This window comes from Mobula birostris, chromosome 6 (assembly GCF_030028105.1).
Source record: "Mobula birostris isolate sMobBir1 chromosome 6, sMobBir1.hap1, whole genome shotgun sequence".
NCBI lineage: Eukaryota > Metazoa > Chordata > Chondrichthyes > Myliobatiformes > Myliobatidae > Mobula > Mobula birostris.
The window spans coordinates 136,638,350-136,658,593 of NC_092375.1; the positions used below are offsets into that span (position 1 = coordinate 136,638,350).

Here is a 20,244-nt window from a genome sequence, read left to right on the forward strand (position 1 = left end):
TGGATAGGTATATGGACAGGAAAGGAATGGAGGGTTATGGGCTGAGTGCAGGTCGGTGGGACTAGGTGAGAGCAGCATTCCGCATGGACTAGAAGGGCAGAGATGGCCTGTTTCTGTGCTGTAATTGTTATATGGTTATATAAGTCACTTATAGGTCAATAGCATCATAACGTTTTAAGTAACGTTTGGATATTAAACACACAGCACATATTTTCCCCGTATGAACATATAAAATCATTGCAACACACCAATATCGCTGAATCAGTGGGAGCCCTGGGCTTGTTTCCCTGCAACAAGACGGTCCCATTGAGGGGTGATGGGAGACAGTGATACTCGAACGGGGATCCTTATGTCCAGTCTATTCCACAATTTAGTTTTCATTGCATTCATTGCAGAGATATGTTGGAAATGGAAGCAACGTTTTCAGTGCTTTCATGGCTATCTCAGGATATTTCGCCTTGACTTTGATCCAGAATGCCAGCAGAGATGTCATGCCAAACATACTTTTCAGCCCGCCGTCATTTGCAAGCTCAAGGAGTTGATCTACTTCCCCCGCTGACATGGATGACACGTGCGTAATGACCTCGCGTGCGTTCAATCTCAACAGTGGCCGTGACAGGGAATGAGGAAAGGTGCAGCTGACTCATATTGCCAAATCATATTGTTTCCTCGCGGCCCCGTAGCACATGCTTTGCAGCCCGGTACCGGTCCGCAGCCCAGTGGTTGGGGACCGCTGCGGTAACTGATAAGCCAATTATGGCTAAAAAAAATAACATTTTTTCTGTCCTGGCTTCGGAGCAGTGTGGTGACTGTTCTCCTCGTGCACAAGTAAAATAAAGTATGATTGAGGAATGAATGAGTTTCAGAGTCCAGTTTATCAGCAATGATAGTCACTTGGCAGTTTCACCAAGATGGCTAACCCTTGACTTTGTTATATGGGAAAAAGGAATTTTCACCCAGTATCTGATCAGTTCTAAATCCTAGGCTGCGCATTGATAAAGGGACTGAGTCTGCTGTTGGAATCCACATTTCCTCTTGTATGGAGCAGTCAAGGTATACCAACACTTTAGATGCCGACGTAGAAAAGTTGCCCTGGTCTGGGACGAATCTCAGAGGAAGCACAAGATAAAATTGCTGTGGTCCAGGTCAGATCCCACACAAATTCAATAAATGTCTGAGTAAAAAAAGGAATTCTGAAATGTGAGAGTCTGTGTGCATTCCTGCATGTGTGTGTGCATGAATAGTAGTGTGAAAGTCCCCAGCCCCAGACTTCCAAAGGACTCAGGTAGGGTGCACGTTTGTACATTATGGATCAGAAAGCATTAAGTATGCTGAGAAGTATATTTTATGGGTGGAATGAATTAAGTGAGTGTCTGCAGATGTGTTGCTAGATAAGGGAAAATGAGAGAAGACTGCAGAATTTCTGTTTGTTCAGTGTAAATGTGAAATGCAAAAACAGATGAATCTTATAAAAAGGCAGAGAAAGTGAACAAAAGTTAAAGGAAAAGACACAGAAAGAATAGGCAAAGTATAATAGCAAACACAAGAAAGTCTACAGATGCTGGAAAGCCAAAGCAACACACACAAAATGCTGGAAGAACCCAGTAGGTCAGACAGAATCTATAGAAATGAATAAACAGTTGATGTTTCGGGCTGATACTCTTCTTGAGGACTGGAAAGGAAGGGGAAGATGCCAGAATAGAAAGGTGGGGGGAGGGGAAGGAGGACCAGCAAGAAGATGGCAGGTACAGCCAGGTGGGTGGGAAACAGAAAGGGGTAGAGAAGGAATCTGATAGGAGAGGAGAGTGGACCAGGGGAAATGGGGAAGGAAGGGCACTGGGGGAGATAATAGACAGGTGAGAAGAGGTAAGAGGCCAGAGTGGGGAATAGAAGAGGAGGAAGAGGGGGAAAAATTACCGGAAGGAGAAATTCTATTAGATTGGAGGCTACCTGGACAGAACATGAGGTGTTGCTTCTCCACCTTGAGAATAGGCTCATCGTGTCAAAAGAAACCAAACGATCATGGACTAGCATGTCAGAACAGGAATGGAGATAGGAATTAAAATTGTTGGCCATGAGGAAATTCTGCCTTTGGCAGAATAAACGGAGGTGCTCAACAGCAATACAAGTATAATAGTGCCTACTTCAGTGATTGAAGTAAAAACAATTGGCACTAAAGTCTGAGGATGAACTAGAATGACGAGAACCTGCTGTACCCCTGACCTCCCCAGACACAGTTATCACAAAGCCAAGCCAAGTGGTGCCTCGTGAGTACTCAGTGAAGCCAGCTTCAGCCGATGACTTGCCACAGCTCCCAACAGCACTACGGGAGACAGGAGGCAGAGAGGTATAGAGAGGAAGAGCGATATGTTAATTTAAATGTACCTGGAACTGATCGAGTAGAAATTCTAAGAAAATACTTCCCCTTGCACTGCAGATTGGCATTCATAAAAAAAAGACAATAGAAACATAGAAAATCTACAGCACGATACAGGCCCTTCAGCCCACAAAACTGTGCCAAACATGTCCTTACCTTAGAAATTACCTAGGATTACCCACAGCCCTCTATTTTTCCAAGGTCCATGTATCTATCCAGGAGTCTCTCAAAAGATCCTATTGAATCTGTCTCCACCACTGTCGCCGGCAGCTCATTCCACGCACTCAGCACTCTCTGCATAAAAACCTTACCCCTGACATCTCCTCTGTACCTACTTCCAAGCACCTTAAAACTGTACCCTCTCATGCTAGCCATTTCAGCCCTGGGAAAAGGCCTCTGACTATCGACACAATCAGTACCTCTCATCATCTTATACACCTCTATCAGGTCACCTCTCATCCTCCGTCACTCCAAGGCTACCAGAACTGAGCACAGTACTCCAAGCGGGGTCTGACCAGGGTCCTATATTACTTTTCGGCTCCTAAACTCAATCCCACGACTGATGAAGGCCAATGCACCGTATGCCTTCTTAACCACAGAGTCAACCTGTGCAGCAACTTTGAATGTCCTATAGCCTCGGACCCCAAGATCCCCCTGATCTTCCACACTGCCAAGAGTCTTACCATTAATACTATATTCTGCCATCATACTTGACCTACCAAAATGAACCACTTCATTCTTAGCTTGGTTGAATTCTATCTGCCAATTCTCAGCCCAGTTTTGCATCTTATCAATGTCCCGTTGTAACCTCTGACGGCCCTCCACACTATCCACAACATCTCCAACCTTTGCGTCATCAGCAAACTTACTAACCCATCCCTCCACTTCCTCATCCAGGTCATTTATAAAAATCACGAAGAGTAGGGGTCTCAGAACAGATCCCTGAGGCACACCCTCTGTAGTCTCATCGTTAATGAACATCTAAAAATTCATGTGTAAACGTCCCACCACAGACGTAAGGCTCACTGGTCTATAATTACCCAGACTATCCCTACTACCTTTTTTGAACAAGGGGACAACATTCGCCTCCCTCCAATCCTTCGGTACCATTCCCGTGGACAACGAGGACATAAAGATCCTAGCCAGAGGCTCAGCAATCTCTTCTCTTGCCTCGTGGAGCAGCCTAGGGAATATTCCGTCAGGCCCCGGGGACTTATCTGTCCTAATGTATTTTAACAACTCCAACACCTCCTCCACCATATGGTTCATGTGACTCACTTGTGACTGGTATTATTTTTGTTTTGAACAGCATCGATATATCTTAGATAAAGCTATACTAAATGATGATTATATAGTTCTTTGATTCATGTTAACATACATGGAAATGGGACGGGAGACACGGTGGGGGTAAAAACATGGGGATGTCCATGAGAGGTACGTTTTGTTTGTGGGTAGCCTGGCCACTGGGCTCGAAGATTCCTCAGTGTCAAGGCAATTTTGGTAGCAATTTGCGCTTCCACTGTAGACTCCAGTACCATAGACTATGCAGTTGAAACAACCACTTCTCCCTCCCCATCATCCTCAACATGGGTGCCTCCCCAGGGCTGCAACTTGGCTCACACAAAACCACACGGCCTAACACCCAAGTAATCACATTGTCAAGTTCATTGAAGACATGACAGTGGTGGGGCTTATCACCAACAACGGTGAGACTACAGAGAGAAGTAGAAGAGCTTGAGGCCAGGTACCAAGCATATAATCTCTTCCTCAATGTCAACGAGACAAAGGAGATGGTTATTTACTTCAGAACTCCCACCATTCACACCCCTTTTTACATTGGCGGCACAGTAGTGGAAACTGTGAACTATTTTAAACTTCTAGGAGTGTACATCTTGCACAACCTCTCATGGTCCCAGAACACATTCTACACAATCAGGAAAGCTCCCTGACACCTCTACTTTCTGAGGCTGAAGAAGGCTGGACTATGCACATCTATATTTACATCATTCTACAGATGCACAATAGAGAGCATACTGACAAGCTGCATTACTGCATGGTACGGAAGACTCTACAACAGGTAGTCAAAATGGCACAACGCATCACTGGCACCAGCCTACTTGCCATCAAGGACATGCAGCACATACAGAAAGGTGCTGGAAAAGTGCTAGTAACATCATGAAGGGTTCCACCGACCCTGCTCATAGACTGTTTGTCTCACTGCCAACAGGGAAGAGGCTACATAGCATCCACTCCAGGACCACCAGACTCAAAAATAGCTACTTTATCCAAGCAACACCTCCACCCACTAACCCATCCCTCCACACCCTCAAATACTTTATTAGATCCTGTCAGTCACCTTATGGACACACAACTGGGCTATGCATAAGCTATTGTATGTATTTATACATATTTATTGTGTTTATTTATTTTTAAAAATCATACTATGTTTATTCTTGTGCTGCATCGGATCTAGAGTAACAATTACTTGGCTTTCCTTTACACTTGCATACTGGAAATAACATTAAACAATCTTGAATCTTACTTTAAATATCTCTTTCTGAACTGTACTTAAGAGATTGCAGTATTTTAATCAAAATCAGACTTATTATCACTGGCATGTGTTGTGGAATTTGTTAACTTAGCAGCAGCAGTTCAATGCAATACATATAGAAGAGAAAATTAATAATAAATAAGTAGATCAATCACAGTATACGTATACTGAATAGATTAAAAATCGTGCAAAAACAGAAATAATGTATATTTAAAAAGTGAGGTAGTGTTCATGGGTTCAATGCTCATTTAGGAATTGGATGACAGAGGAGAAGAAGCTTTTCCTGAATCACTGAGTGTGTGCCTTCAGGCTTCTGTACCTCCTTCCTGAAGGTAACGGTGAGAAAAGGGCATGCCCTGTGTGCTGGGGGTCCTTAATAATGGATGCTGCCTTTCTGAGACACCACTCCTTGAAGATGTCCTGGGTACTGTGTAGGCTAGTACCCATGATGGAGCCAACTAAATTTATGACCCTCTGCAGCTTCTTTCAGTCCTATGCAGTAGCCCCCCCCCCCCAAAAAACAGACAGTGATGCAGCGATCAGAATGCCGATTGTAAAATGCCATGTGATGTAAGTTTTATGTCATTTTCTTTGGGGAAAATCCTAGTGGATATGTGGTGTGCAATTCATGTACAGTAGCAGCTAAAGCAGCACAGCTATTTTCCTTCCTGTTCTGCTCAAGCGTTTAAATTAACAAAAGCCTGCACCTTGCAGTTGGTATCGCTTTACGCTTTCGGAGTAACACATGACAATGGCCAATTATGAAAATGTGGGTTTCTCACCTCTTTGGAACGCCGATAAAACACAGTGAATCTTTTCCTGCTTTTCAATTACTTACTACAGATGTTAATAACAAAAGGCTGGTACTAATTGGAATGATGAAATGACCACAGGGAAGAAACGAACTGACTCCTTTGCTAAGAAGTGTTAGAAAGGCCAAATGAGAGCTGACGTGGATACATGCCTAACACGTTAGGCAGTGGTGCCACCAGATCAGGCCAAAAGAACCTTGATGAGAAGTACTGATGGGCTGAAATCTTGATCTTTGTTATTTGTCATCTGAAGTAATGACTGTGCATTATAAGTTTTGGGTAATTTGGGCATCTGTTTTCTGCCTAAATGCAGAAGTATCCCATAACACTAACACTCCAAACACCTTTCTTCACCTTAGTTATGAATGTGTCTTGTGTACAAACCGGTCAGGCTCTTGGGCATGCTCGAGAGGGCCTACACATTCGAAAGGTGGATTGCAATGTGGCCTATACCCCTGAATTGTAGTGAGATTTATACAAGTAGAACTACATACAGAGCACAGGACTGGATTTAGGTAACAATAAACCATAAACACAAAAGTATCTGCAGATGCTGGAACTCCTAAGTAACACACACAAAATGCTGGAGGAGCTCAGCAGGCCAGGCATCTGAATCCTGTTAATGGTATTAACTATGTGTGCAGCTGCCAGGCCCATCACTGGCTGCCAGGAGCAGTAGCCCTTAAATCAAAGGGGCTCTTTGGCCCGAATTAAATTCATGGAGAAGTTGCTGTTACCTGGCCTACATAGTACCATAAATGTACCACCTGCCTACGCGCTCTCTAAATCCTACTGCATGGGTCTGCTGTTGAAGGACTATGGAGACTGAGCGTTTCTGGATTGTGGTGTTCCCGTTCTGGGGACCTGCCAGACTGGCATGTGAAAGCATTTACATGGCTTCAGCACAGACTCAAGATTGTTCAATGTCATTTCCAATACACAAGTAGAAAGGAGAACTAAATAATTACTACTCTGGATCCAGTGTACCACAAAGCAAAACATTTAATATTGAGAACACAATAATAAAAAAAAAGCTTATATACATAGATTGATTGTATGTCCAAGAAGTGACACTAGGCACAGAAGTGTCTGTACCTAAGGTGACTGACAGGAAATGACCAAGTAGAGGCAATTGGGGGTGTGGAGGGGTAGGTTAGAGGGTGATTGACCTTACTTTTGGGGACAGTAGCTGTTTTTGAGTCTGGTGGCCCTGGCATTGATGCTACGCTGCCTTGTCCCTGATAGGAGTCAGAGTGGGAGAAAACAGCTGCTAACACTGCTATAGCGCTACATGATACTGGCAATCTGCACTGTGGTCCTTTAGTTTCCTTTACTAACTTCAAAGTAAAATCAGTTGTCAGCTTGTAGCTTCTACTGACTTTTAATACCTACATTGTGAATGGCGATTCATCTTGCAAGTAAGCAATTCAAACATGCACAGTTTACCAAGTGGCCAATATCTGTATAAAAATAGCATTTTTCTGTCCTAGCTTCAGAGCAGTGTGGTGACAGGAGACATGCTGTTGTCCTTGTGCACAAGTAAAATGAAGTACTGTGATATCTCTGCTGGGGGGCGGGGGGGGGGGGTGCGACATCCTGCCCTGCACTTCAATGACTAATGCTGTTTATCGTTCTTGTGTTAAAATGCTTTTGTGGGATTATGGTGGGAGGTTCAAGTTCATTTATTCTTACATTTTAGCGTGGGTTGTACAGTTATTCGCTTGTGTATTTGTGGGTCACCCTGACTGTAACTGGGGTGTGTGATGGTCACCACTCCCGTCTACGTGAGACTGAGCTCTTCTCTCACCGGGTCATGGTGCCCGGTCTGTTTTGGTGTTTATCACAATAAAACAGTTGTTTAGTTTAACAAGTTTTCTCATCTGTCATTATGGACCAAATGCTCACCACCGTACGATTAAAGAATGAGTGAGTTTCAGAGTTCAATTTAACAGTGATGACAAGTCACAATAGCAATTCAGCTCCAATCCTAAAGATCAAATTGAAATTTACAGCTAACTTCAGCACTCCCCCCCCCCAACTCTTTTCCAAATCACTGATGGAATTCAAATACTGAGATTTCATGTTCATGTTCTAAATGGCCCAATAACAACATTAGTGGACTAAGGTTGGATCTCAGCCTAAATATTTTTCTGAACATTCTCAGATGCCAAGGTGCAGAATAATCATTACTGGATGTACTGTATAAACTCAAAAGAGCTGACTGTGTTTCTCCACAGTCTGAAACTATTTCAACCTCAGATTCTCATCTCACCTTGAGTGCACAGCAGTAGTCCGTGGGGGCTTTGTACTTGCTTCGATAATCCTGGCCATAGTACACATTCACATGATCTAGCTGAATGAAACAAGCCAAGTCCCGAGAGGTCTGAAAAACAGAATTGTATCAATGTCTACAATATTACTTCTTAAATATAAAATGAAAACACTTCGATAATAATTGTTTCTGCTTATATGGGCAAGGAAAAGGAAAAAGAAAACAAGCTTCCATATTCCTAAGTGGAATGATTATTTTTGTTAAATGGAGATCCGTGGTTGAAACTTATTCTAAGAGGTCACTGATGAAGAGCTTCGTAACAACCAAATGTTCAGTTACTGTTGCTACTTTGCTGGTCATTTCTCACAAGTATTTTTTAACATACAGATTAAGAGTATTGATAATAAGAATATGGCTAAAGTGATTGGAACCTCAACTTGTTCCAAGTTAACCTACAATACCCTTTCTTCTCTTATCAAGAGCATTAGGACAAAGACTGTTAGGAAGGGAAAACAGATTCTTCCCCCAGGCCACAAGACTACCATGCCACCACCCAGATCTCATCATGTATGAGGTGCTGGGCAGTGCTATACTGTTTACATTTTGGATTGTGTAATAAATGCACATTATACTAAATATCGCTATTCTGGAATATATCTTATTATTTGTTAATTTATTTGTGGTAATATTACTTTACGTGCTATTTGTGAGTTATGTACTGTACTGTGCACCTTGGAGGAATGTTGCTTCGTTTCCTGGTATACATGTGTATGGCTGAACGACAATAAACTTGAACTTGAAGAACCTATCTACCTTTGCCTTAAAATATTCAAAGACACTGCTGAGACTTGTTACTGCATTTCAGGGAGGTAGCACCGCCCCCCCCACCCCCGGTCGACCTTCAAGAGTGTATGTAATACTTTGTTTAGTGATCTTGTCTAATCTGTAAACCAAATTGGGTATATGCAGAAAATGTGACATTAAAATATGTATTTGTATATTATATTATCATGTTTATTCTATTACAACCTTAAGCAAGTCTACAGGGAGTTTGGCCTCATCACGTAGGACATCAATAGAGTAGTTCCTCAGCAGCTAACCAGCTAGTTTAAATAACGTTAGCTATGCTAATGAACGAATGACACCTTTTAAACTCACCTCAACATGCTGTTTACATTTTAACCCACCACGGGCAATAGAAAAGTCACTGTTGCAAACAGTGCAGCGAGCAACACGGTCATTATTTTTGAGGTCGACTGTAAAGTCCGCCCACAGAGAAAATCGATAGGTCTACTTAGCATGAAGAGAGACAAATCAGGGTGCTCGCTCTTGCTCTCCTTCTCTCTCTCTCTCGCTCTCCCTCTCAAAAAAATCGATTTCTGGGATATTGTATATAATTTCCGGGTATCAGGGAGCCGCTATCAATATGCGGGAGACTCCCGGAACTTCCGGGAGAGGTGGGATGTCTATACACATTCAGTAATGCTTGTACTATTAATTTACTCCCTTGCTGCTATGCATTTAGATAACGATAGTTTTGCAACTTTTCCATTTTATTCTTGTGTTTCCATGCACTATCCTTTTTTGACTGACTCTAGTTCTCCTTGACCATTTTGCTTAGCTTCACTACTGCTTTGTTCCTTCTTTTTAAGTTTCTAAATTTCCCTTGACCAAAATCTTATCTGGAGCCCCGATTATTTCATTTGTCAGAATACTGATCTCATCCCAATTCCAATGAACCCCATCCCAGAGGAAAGTATCTTCATTTTCCCAGTACTGCTGCCAGTGCCTCAAAAATTGAAACCAGCTTCTCCCATCGCAGTTTTTAAGCCAGGCATTCAATTCTCTGACTTTACGCCAATTTGCACATGGCCCATGTAATAAACCAGAGATTTTCATTGTGATCCTACCTTTTTATTTGGACTCTGGCCTTTTACATTATTTCAGCAGAACCACTTTCTGTGTCCTACCTATGTCAGTGGTCCAAAGACAGGACACTACAATTGCTGATTTCCCTTCCCATTCCAAAATGCTCTTCAGTCCATGCAGATTCCACAAAGGTGGCCCCAGGCAAACAACACAGTCATCACGGTTCTTGCTCACAAGTACAGAGAACTGTCCGTATCCCTCTAAATGTACTTTTTTCTATGACTAGTATATTCCTTTCCAATCTATCAGTGAATGGCCAACTATTCAGAGCATCATTGTGCGGGAAGAAATGAATTTTAGAGTAGAATTATAGAGCTACAGGGAAATTTGAAATTGAGGCACCATTCATTTACTTGTAGGGAGCTCCACATATTGGACTAATATATATTTTAAAACACATATCTCATTCTAATGTTATGCAAGACTCTTATTGAAGAATTACCTCAGTTAAAATTAGCCCTTGATTTTCCCATTATTCCTGCATATTTTTCTTCCCCTTTATCTTCCTTTTAATCAAATCCTTAACTTGTAACACCATGAAGTGTCTTAAGGTAATTACTTCCAGACATCCCACCTCTCCCGGAAGTTCCCCGCATATAGAGTCTCCTGCATATTAATAGTGGCTCCCTGATGCCCGCAAATTATATACAATATCACTGAAATCAATTTTTTTGATAGCGAGAGAAAGCAAGAGAGAGCGCGCGAATGACCACGAGAGAGCGCAAGCGCAAGAGAGAAAGCGAGCAGGAGGGAAAGCGAGCGGGCACGAGCGACGAGAGCGCGAGCGAGAGCGCGCCATGGCAGAGTGTTCCAAAGAAAGTATAAAATGTACGTCACCCCAGACTACCCTAAAGTGTACCCCTGCCTAATAGGGGTCAAAAATAATGACAGTGTTGCTCGCTGCACTGTTTGCAACAGTGACTTTTCTATTGCCCATGGTGGGTTAGGACAGTAAAAGACATGTTGAGGTGAGTTTAACAGGTGTCATTCGTTCATTAGCATGGCTAACGTTATTTAAACTAGCTGGCTGGCTGCTCAGGAGCTGCTCTATTGCAGACATCCCACCTCTCCTGGGAGTCTCCCGCAAATTGATGGTGCTATCTCCCTGAAATGCGTTTTTGCAGGGTGGGATGTCTGTACTTCATAATATCCACATTCCATGTTCTAAAACTATACTCCTTTCCCAGATCAGACAAGCCCCTCCCACCTCTTTTCACCTTTCCTGAAAATGGTTAATGTTAATAAATTCAGGATCGTGCAGTCTCGGATGTCAGATAATTCCAAATAATTACCAGTGGAGGTGTAATGTCTAAAGTCAAGAACATCACAGAATACAACACAAGGCATGGTGGGATTTGTTGCAGTGTTTTCAGCAGCATTCCCAAAATCAGCTGCCACATCTTTAATTAACAAAGATGAACGTCAGTTTAAAAAAAAATTACCTTTGTTTTTCCCTTTGGAACATAATAGATTCCAGAAGCTCTGAGTAGGAAATAACGCTTCTTCCATGATTTCTTGCCATCTTCTTTCAGCCAAAGTAAGCCCTCAATCTCTGGAACAGTCACAGAACTTCCACAGAAAAATTCCTGTAGTTCAAAAAAAAAATCAGAGTAATCCATGCACAGCAAAGATCAAAATGCAGGAACAGCAAATCACCTAGTCTGGCTGCTAGAAGCATGTAAATTTAACATGTACAGGTGGCCCCCGTTTTCCGAACGTTCGCTTTATGACACCTCGCTGTTACGAAAGACCTACATTTGTTACCTGTTTTCAGTTAACAGTTACCTGTTAACAGGTGCTTTCACTGTTATGAAAGAAGGCAGCGCGCGCCCAAACAGCCAAGCTCCTCCTCCAGAACTGCATTCTAGCCGGCAATGCTTAAACACGTGTTTTATCTGGATTTATTTTGTGCATCCGTTAGCAAGATGAGTTCTAAGGTATCGGAAAAGCCCAAAAGAGCTCGTAAGGGTGTTACACTTAGCGTAAAACTAGACACAATTAAGCGTTTCTATCGTGGTGAATGAAGTAAGGACATTGTCCGCGCATTGAACTTGCCTGCGTCCACCATTCACACTATTTATACACAGAGAGAAAGAATTTTGAAAGCTGCCGATGTTACTGTTGGTTCTGCTCGTAGCAAAGTGGTCTCTCTTAGTCAGTATCCAATAATGGATAAAATGGAAAGTCTATTGCTTGAGTGGACTAATGGGTGTACAAACCATGGTGCGTACTGTTACCAATGACAAAGGTAGGAAAAGGAAGGTAGATGGGAAGGGAGAAAATAGGGAGTTCAGCAGAAAGCCGAAAAGCAGGACCTCCAGGTTGGTAATCTTCGAGTCACCGCCAGTGCCATATGTCAGTTAGGGTAGGAACAGGGTGACATGGCAGATGAATGTGTGGCTGAAGAACCGATGCAAGGGGCAGGGTTTCAAATTTTTGGATCACTGGGTTCTCTTCTGGGGAAAGCATGACCTGTACAAAAAGGACAGGTTAAACCTGAACCCAAGGGGGACAAATATCCTCATGGGCAGGTTTGCTGGAGCTGTTGGGGAGAGTTTAAACTAATTTGGTGGGGGGTGGAAACTGGACTCATAGGGCTGAGGATGGGGCAGTTGGTATACAAGTAGGTGCAGTATGTAGTGAGACTGTGAGGAAGGACAGGCAGATTACTGGGCAAAATTGCAGTTAGTGGGCTGAGTTAATGTGTAACTGGAGGCCTACATCAAAAAGGGTGAAGAATACAGGACTGAAGGTGCTATATTTGAATGCATTCAATACAAGGAATAAGGTAGGTATGATGTTGTGGGCATCTCCAAAGTCATGGTTTGGGTGTTATGTAATGATCCAAATTTGATGAGGAAGCTTAAGGTAAAGGAACACTAAGGAGGCAGTGATCATAATATGAGAAAATTCATCCTGCAGCTTACAAAGGAGAAGCTAAAATCAGATGCATCAGTATTACATTGGAATAAAGGGAACTATTGAGGCACAAGAGAAGAGCTAGCCAAAGTTGATTGGAAAGGGACACTAGCAGGGATGACAGAATAGCAATGGCTGGTGTTTCTGAGGGATATTTGGAAGGCGGAAGAAAGATATATCCAATGATGAAGAAATATTCTAAAGGGAGGATAAGGCAACCGTGGCTGACAAGGGAAGTCAAAGACTGCTTAAAAGCAAAAGGGAGTGCATATAATAGAGGAAAAAGTAGTGGAAAGTTAGAGGATTGGGAAGCTTTAAAAAATTAATAGAAGGCAATTAAAAAAGCCATGAAGTGGGAAAAGATGAAAATATTAAGATTCAGCTAGCCAATAATATAAAAGAGGACACAAAAAGTTTCATCAGATATTTAACAGTAAAAGCAAAACAAGATATTGGATTGCTGGAAAATGGCACTGGAGACGTCGTAATGGGCGACAAAGAAATGGCAGGCAAACTGAATCAGCATTTTGCGTCTGCCTTCACTATGGAAGACACTAGCAGAATGCCAGAATTGCGAGTGTCAAGGTGTGTCATTGCTATTACTAAGGAGAAGATACTTGAGAAGCTGAGAAGTCTGAAGGTATAGTGCCTATAAAAGGTATTAAGCCCTTACATGTCTTATTGATTTACCACATTGAATCACAGTGGATTTAATTTGGCTTTTTGACACTGATCAACAGAAAAGACTCGTGTCAAAATGAAAACATTTCTACAAATTGGTCTAAATTTATTACAATTATTAAACACAAAACAATTGATTACATAATTACTCACCCCCTTCAAGTCAGTATTTAGTAGATGTACCTTTGGAAGCAATTACAGCCTTGAGTCTGCGTGGATAGGTCTCTATTTTTTTTTCACAAAACTGCTCAAGCTCTGTCAGTTTGCATGGGGATTGATCGTGAGTGCACAGCCCTTTTTAAGACCAGTCAAAAACTCTCAGTGGATTGAGGTCTGGACTCTCACTTGGTCACTCCAGGACATTAACTTTGTTATTTTTAAGCCATTCCTGCGTAGCTTTGGCTTTATGCTTCGGGTCATCGTCTTGCTGGAAAACAAATCTTCTCCCAAGTCGCAGTTCCCTTGCAGACTGCATCAGGTTTTTCTCCAGGATTTCCCTGTATTTTGTTGCATTCATTTTACCCCCCACCTTCATAAGCCTTCCAGGGCCTGCTGTAGTGAAGCATCCCCATAGCATGATGCAGCCACCACCATGCTTCACAGTAGGGATGGTGTGCTTTTGATTATGTGTGGTGTTTAGTCCAATGGCCAAGAAGCTCAATTTTGGTTTCATCAGACTATAGAACCTTCTCCTAGCTGACTTCAGAGTCTCCCACATGCCTTCTGGCAAACTCTACCCGAGATTTCATGTGAGTTTTTTCCAACAGTTTCTTTCTCTTTACCACTCTCCCATAAAGCTATGACTGGTGAGGCACCCAGGCAACAGTTATATGTGCAGGCTCTCCCATCTCAGCCACTGAAGCTTGCAACTCCTCCAGAGTTAGCATTGGTCCCTTGGTGACCTCCCTCACTAGTCCACTTCTTGCACGGTCACTCAGGTTTTGAGGGCGGCCTGCTCTAGGCAAATTTACAGCTGTGCCATATTCTTCCCATTTCTTGATAATTGACTTAACTGTACTCCAAAGGATATTCAGTGACTTGGAAATTTTCCTGTATCCATCTTTTGACTTGTGCTTTTCAATAACCTTGTTGTAAAAGTGCCTGGTGTGCTCTTTTGTCTTCATGGTGTAGTTTTTGCCAGGATACTGACTTACCAGCAGTTGGATCTTCCAGATACAGATGTATTTTTACTACAATCAACTGAAGCACCTCGACTGCACACGGTGATCTCCATTTAACTAATTATGTGACTTCTAAGATCATCTGGCTGCACCAATGATGATTTGGTGTGTCATATTAAAGGGGGTGAATCTATGCAATCAATTATTTTGTGTTTTATGTTTATAATTAATTTAGATCACTTTGCAGAAATCTGTTTTCACTTTGACCCAAAAGGGTCGTTGTCTGTTGATCAGTGTGAGTTTTCAGGATACTTGGGGACACATGATAAAATAGGCCAAAGTGAGCACGGTTTTCTAAAGGGGAAATCTTGCCTGACAAATATATTGTAAGTCTTTGAGGGAATAACAAATAGGATAGACAGAGCCAATGGCTGTTGTTTACTTCAATTTTCAGAAGATCTTTGATAAGATGCTGCACATGAGGCTGTGTAACAAAACAAGAGCCCTTGGCATTATGAGAAAGGTATTAGAATGGATAAAAGATTGGCTGACCTTCAGGAGGCAAAAAGTGAGAAAAAAGGGGGCCTTTTCTAGTTGGCTGCTGGTGACTAGTGATGTGCTACAGGGGTTGGTGTTGGGGCCACCTCTTTTCACATTGTATATCGATGATTTGGATGAAGGAATTGATAGCTTAGTGGCCAGGTTTGTGGACGATACGAAGATAGAGGGAAGGGCAGGTAGTGTTGAGGAAGCAGGGTGTCTACAGAAGTACTTACATGGGGGAATGGGCAAAGTAGTGGCAGATGAAATATAATGCACTTTGGTAGAAGGTATAAAGCTGTGGACTATTTTCTAAGTGGAGAGAAAATTCAAAAATCAGAGGTACAGAGCGACTTGGGAGTCAATGTGCAGGATTCCCTAAAGGTTAACTTGCAGGTTCAGTTGGTGGTACGAAAGGCAAATCCTACATTCGCATTCTTTCGCGAGGACTAGAACACAAAAGCAAGGATTTAAAGCTGATACTCTGTAAGGCTTTGGTTAGACCGCACTTGGAGTATTGTGAGCAGTATTATCACCTTATCTAAGAAACAGCGTGCTGGTATTGGAGAGGGTCCAGAGAAGGTTCACAAGAATGATCCCAGGAATAAAACAGTTAACATATGAGGAGAGTTTGATGGCTCCGGGCCTGTACTTACTGGAGTTTAGATGAATTGGGGGGGAATTATCACTGAAATCTATCAAATATTGAAAGATCTGGATAGAGTGGACACGGAGAGGATGTTTCCTGCAGTAGGGGAGTCTAGGACCAGACAGCACAGCTCAGTATTTAGGACAGAGATGAGGAAAAATATCTTTAGCCAGAGGGTGGTGAATCTGTGGAATTTAATGTCAATTGTGCAGCCCAAGACATTGGGTATATTTAAGGTGGAAGTTGATAGGCTCTTGAATAATCATGGCACAAAGGTTACAGGGAGAATGCAGGAGAATGGGGTTGAGAGGGATAATAAATCAGCCATGATGGAATGGGCGAAGCCAAATGGCCTAATTTTGCTCATAGGTCTGACCGTCTAAAAAGATCAATCCTTGACTGTCAGTTACAAAATGAACGTCAATTACCCTGATAATTCAGAAACTTAACTTATACTCCTGACTTACCTCAAGTAATGCTTCTTTATTTCTGTCTCCCATTTCAGAGTTTTCCCTCTTGCCCAGTAGATAATTCTGTTATGAATAAAACTCATTAATGCAGATACAAACATACGTGAAACATTTCTACAATGCAGTTCATTAATGCATTGAGACCCATTACCTGCTGCTGTACCCAGTGCAGTCCCATGCTCCAAGAACAGTTGACAAAGTGGGTTTGTACCAAGTGAGACCACAATATTCAGCTGGTTTCCGAGCTTGGTCTGAGAAAGACAGTGATATCACACCTAGCCTGCATCCACTGCTCTGCATCTTGGAACATGAGGATAGGGAAGCAGAGAAGAATAAAATGCAGTGATGCATTTGTAAAGGGAATTTCCTGACTGCCTTCTGGAGTGGACATAGTTGGGGTGTCCAAAGAGTGACTGATGAGGAATTTGGAGCATGAGTCTTGGCAGTGAACAATCGTACCTTTCAGTCCTATTAGTACTCACATTTCTTTCTTGCAGATTCTGAGGTCCTCAAGGTTTGAAAAAAAATTAATTCCCAATGCTGCTCCCATATTACTCGATAATAAGTTTAAAGTTCATCACTGAAATGTATGCAAATTAGTAAGTTTGAAATTTAAATTTGACATACAATGGAGGCTTGGTGATACACAAGACAAGCCTCACATATGTACAGTATTTGGAAGACAAGGAGAGGAAAAGAGCTGAATATCTGGAAACACACAAGTCTGTTCTCGAGGGGCTGCACAGATGAATTAGATTTCCTTCACCCTCAAGTGATTTAGGGTTTATGAAAGCATATTAATAAGATAACAACAGGATGCACCTGGAGTCCCAAGTATCAATGTTAACTTCTCAAATGGTGCAGTGTACTTCGGTCATCTGAAATGAATCTGTGTAATTAAATACAGTTCTCAATTGGATATACAGCATACCAATGAGATAAGTACTTCAAAAAGTAAACTGAAATGGGAATTACTTGGACTGAAGTTGAAGAGCATCATGAGTACAGTGTGTCAGAGTTCTGCTGTATAAATGCTAGTGTGATCTCTTGAACTGTGAAATTGGACTCCATTCAACACTGCAGCTGCTAAATCGGCTGGAATGTTTTGCAAGATGCACAAATGTACATTTTTAGTGTGTTTTATGTCAATTGTTATATCAGAAAAGAGGACAGTATGCATGAGGGTGAAACAGCAGCAAGTTTTGTTGAAAACAAATTTTCCACACAGAGCAGCATTAATGACATTTGTCGCAATGGAGCTAATACTGTTTAAGTCCCACTGTATCTGAGCGCAAGCTATTAAAGTAAAACAAAAATGAACAATTAGGCAAGGCACCGGTCTTGGCCACTTCAAGAAATCACAGCTTTCATGATGCTGAAGTACTCACTTCTATATGCTCACGTCTATGCATATAGACTAAAATGGTTTTAGATCTATAGAGTATTAAATGGACTTTGAGATGAGAGAGAAAGTACCAATTGCCACAGTGAAAGATCACTTGCCTTTTGCCCCATAAAAAATTGGCTGCCTGCCCCCAAGTCACATTGTTAATTCCAGTGAGGCCCCAGGTACGGTCTGCTGTTGGTGGTCTAGTTCAGGGTCAGTGCATGGTCTAGTTCAGGGTCAGTGCAGTGGCACAACTTCAGAGACTGCATTCTAATTCTGATCTCCAGTGCTATCAGTGTGCAGTTTGCATGTCCTTGTCACTGCATAGGGTTTCCTTCAGCCAATGCTTCCTATTCACCAGATATGGAGTCTGTTATGCCCATTGCATGCAAGCAAATCATGCAGACTTCCCAGCCTGAGACTACCTATGAAGAGCTCAGCAGCACAGCTGGTAGAAGTAGTCACAACTGGACTCTAGTGTAAAGCAGCACTGGAAACTGAAGCTTCTGCTGAGAACCATGTGCACGTCCTCACATTGGGACTGGCATACAGTCAAAATTTTTGGACAGTGGTATGTAAAAAGAGGATGCAAAGCCCATGTGGTTTATAGAAATCATCTAAACTCTACAATTCAAGACTTAGATTTACCAGTAATACAAAAATTATTTGCAAGCAGCTTGGAAATAATTTAGGACCATCAATCGGATGATAAATGGACTGTAGAATAAATGGCAGTGGTCCAAACAAGAACAAAATATGTAATACTACAGAACAATTGAGGCCTAAAATTTTCCTTAGAAGCTTTACATACCTGTGGATTTTTAAAAAGAGCATACTTCTCAATGCGTTCAGTAAACGTGAGCTTATTCTGGCTGTCCCGAGTCCAGTTCAGCAAGTTCTCCACCAGATTTTCATGATCTTCAAAGATCCTTTCTATAATTGAAAAAATAAGGGTCTTATATGGAGACCGAGAGAATGCACAAGTCTACATCTAAATCTCCCATCCTAAACACAATGTTACATTTTGCACATGAGAGGTTGTCCAAAAAACTGGGGATCAATTTCATTTCTCAAACTTACACAACTAAAATTGTCTGGAAATGCTGCAGTGCAATGGCTTCTGTATACCAATGGTTATTGTCCCAGCCTGAGGTCAGGTTAAAGTGAAACTCTTGCCTTTCTTGTCCAGCAAAGCAATCCTGTACTCAGCTTTCAGGTTACTTTACACACAGTGAATTTTTAATAGGTAATGCATAACCAGCAGCAACATCCAAAGCACTGAAGGAAGTCAGCAGGTCAGACAGTATCAATGGAGAGAAATGGATAGATGACATTCCTTGTTGAGACCCTTCATCTGGACTAGAAAGAGCTCATGCAAGAATTCACTGAAGCAAACTGGTCTCAATATGAACCACAAATGCAGCATTAAGGTCCCCCCCTCCAAAGCACATTAGAACAAGACCGATACAAAAAATTAATCTGTTCAAATGTAAAATCAGAACCACTGGATTATCAACAACTACAAAACAACCCTCATCTGAAAACAGAATACACAATCAAGGTGAAAAACCGTTTTCGATTGCTGCAGGATGAAGGAGGCAAATCTTCCTGGGACATACTGAAGGAATCCATGGTTGTAGCTGCAAAAGAAACCATCCCACGAAAAGAACGGAAAAGTAAGAAGAAATGGATAACTGAAGATATAATACAATTGATGCAACAGAAACAGACAAGCAAACTAAGAGACAGCAAAGAATACAAATAACTTGATAAGACAATAAAAAGAAAATGCAGAGAAGCTAAAGACAGATGGCTAAATGAGAAATGCTCAGAGATAGAAATGTTACAAGCCCATAACCCTGGAACAAAGTTGATGCACAATAAAATTAAAGAACTAACGGGGAAATTACCTTGCTCAGCAAGTGGATGCATCAAGGCAAAAGATGGCAGCTTAATTATGAACAAAGGAAATCCTAAGCAGATGGTCAGAATATATAAAAGAACTTTTTGAAGACCAAAGAGGAGAAAAACCGAACATAAAGAAGAAATTCGAGCAGCCATAAATAAAACAAAACATAACAGAGCAACTGGTCCAGACAACAATCGCTGTTGAAATGATACTGGCCTTAGAAGATTTTGGAATAGAGAAAATAACAGAAATAGCAAATGAAATCTATGATCGTGGGGAGATACCTGATGATTTAAGTAAATCAGTGTTCATCACACTTCCAAAGAAAGAGAGAGCAACAGAATGTGAGTTACATCGTACAATAAGCCTGATGAGCCACGTGGCAAAAATTATTCTCAGAGTAATCATGATGAGAGCAAGACGCTGCGTAAAACCAGAAATCAGTAAAGAACAATGCGGCTTTGTGGAAAACACTGGAACCAGAAATGCAATTTTCATGCTATGGATGATCTGTGAACGAGCCATCCAGGTACAAAAAGACATCTACCTATGTTTCATTGACCATACAAAAGTTTTTGACACTGTCAGACAGCAGGATCTTCTGGAAATACTTCAGGATCTTGACAT

The 20,244-nt window shown here is 41.8% G+C and overlaps 1 protein-coding gene across 8 annotated transcripts in view; it reads right to left on the bottom strand.

The window, feature by feature from the left end:
* raph1a (Ras association (RalGDS/AF-6) and pleckstrin homology domains 1a) overlaps positions 1-20,244 on the bottom strand; it is a 206,489-nt gene that overhangs the window by 29,540 nt on the left and 156,705 nt on the right. For all 8 annotated transcript variants that reach the window (XM_072261418.1, XM_072261416.1, XM_072261417.1 and 5 more), the window contains 4 exons: positions 18,520-18,641; positions 16,319-16,384; positions 11,384-11,527; positions 8,013-8,123 (listed from right to left, as the gene is read on the bottom strand). In XM_072261418.1, coding sequence (XP_072117519.1) covers positions 8,013-8,123; positions 11,384-11,527; positions 16,319-16,384; positions 18,520-18,641 — 443 coding nt within the window. The remainder of the gene's footprint in view (positions 1-8,012; positions 8,124-11,383; positions 11,528-16,318; positions 16,385-18,519; positions 18,642-20,244) is intronic.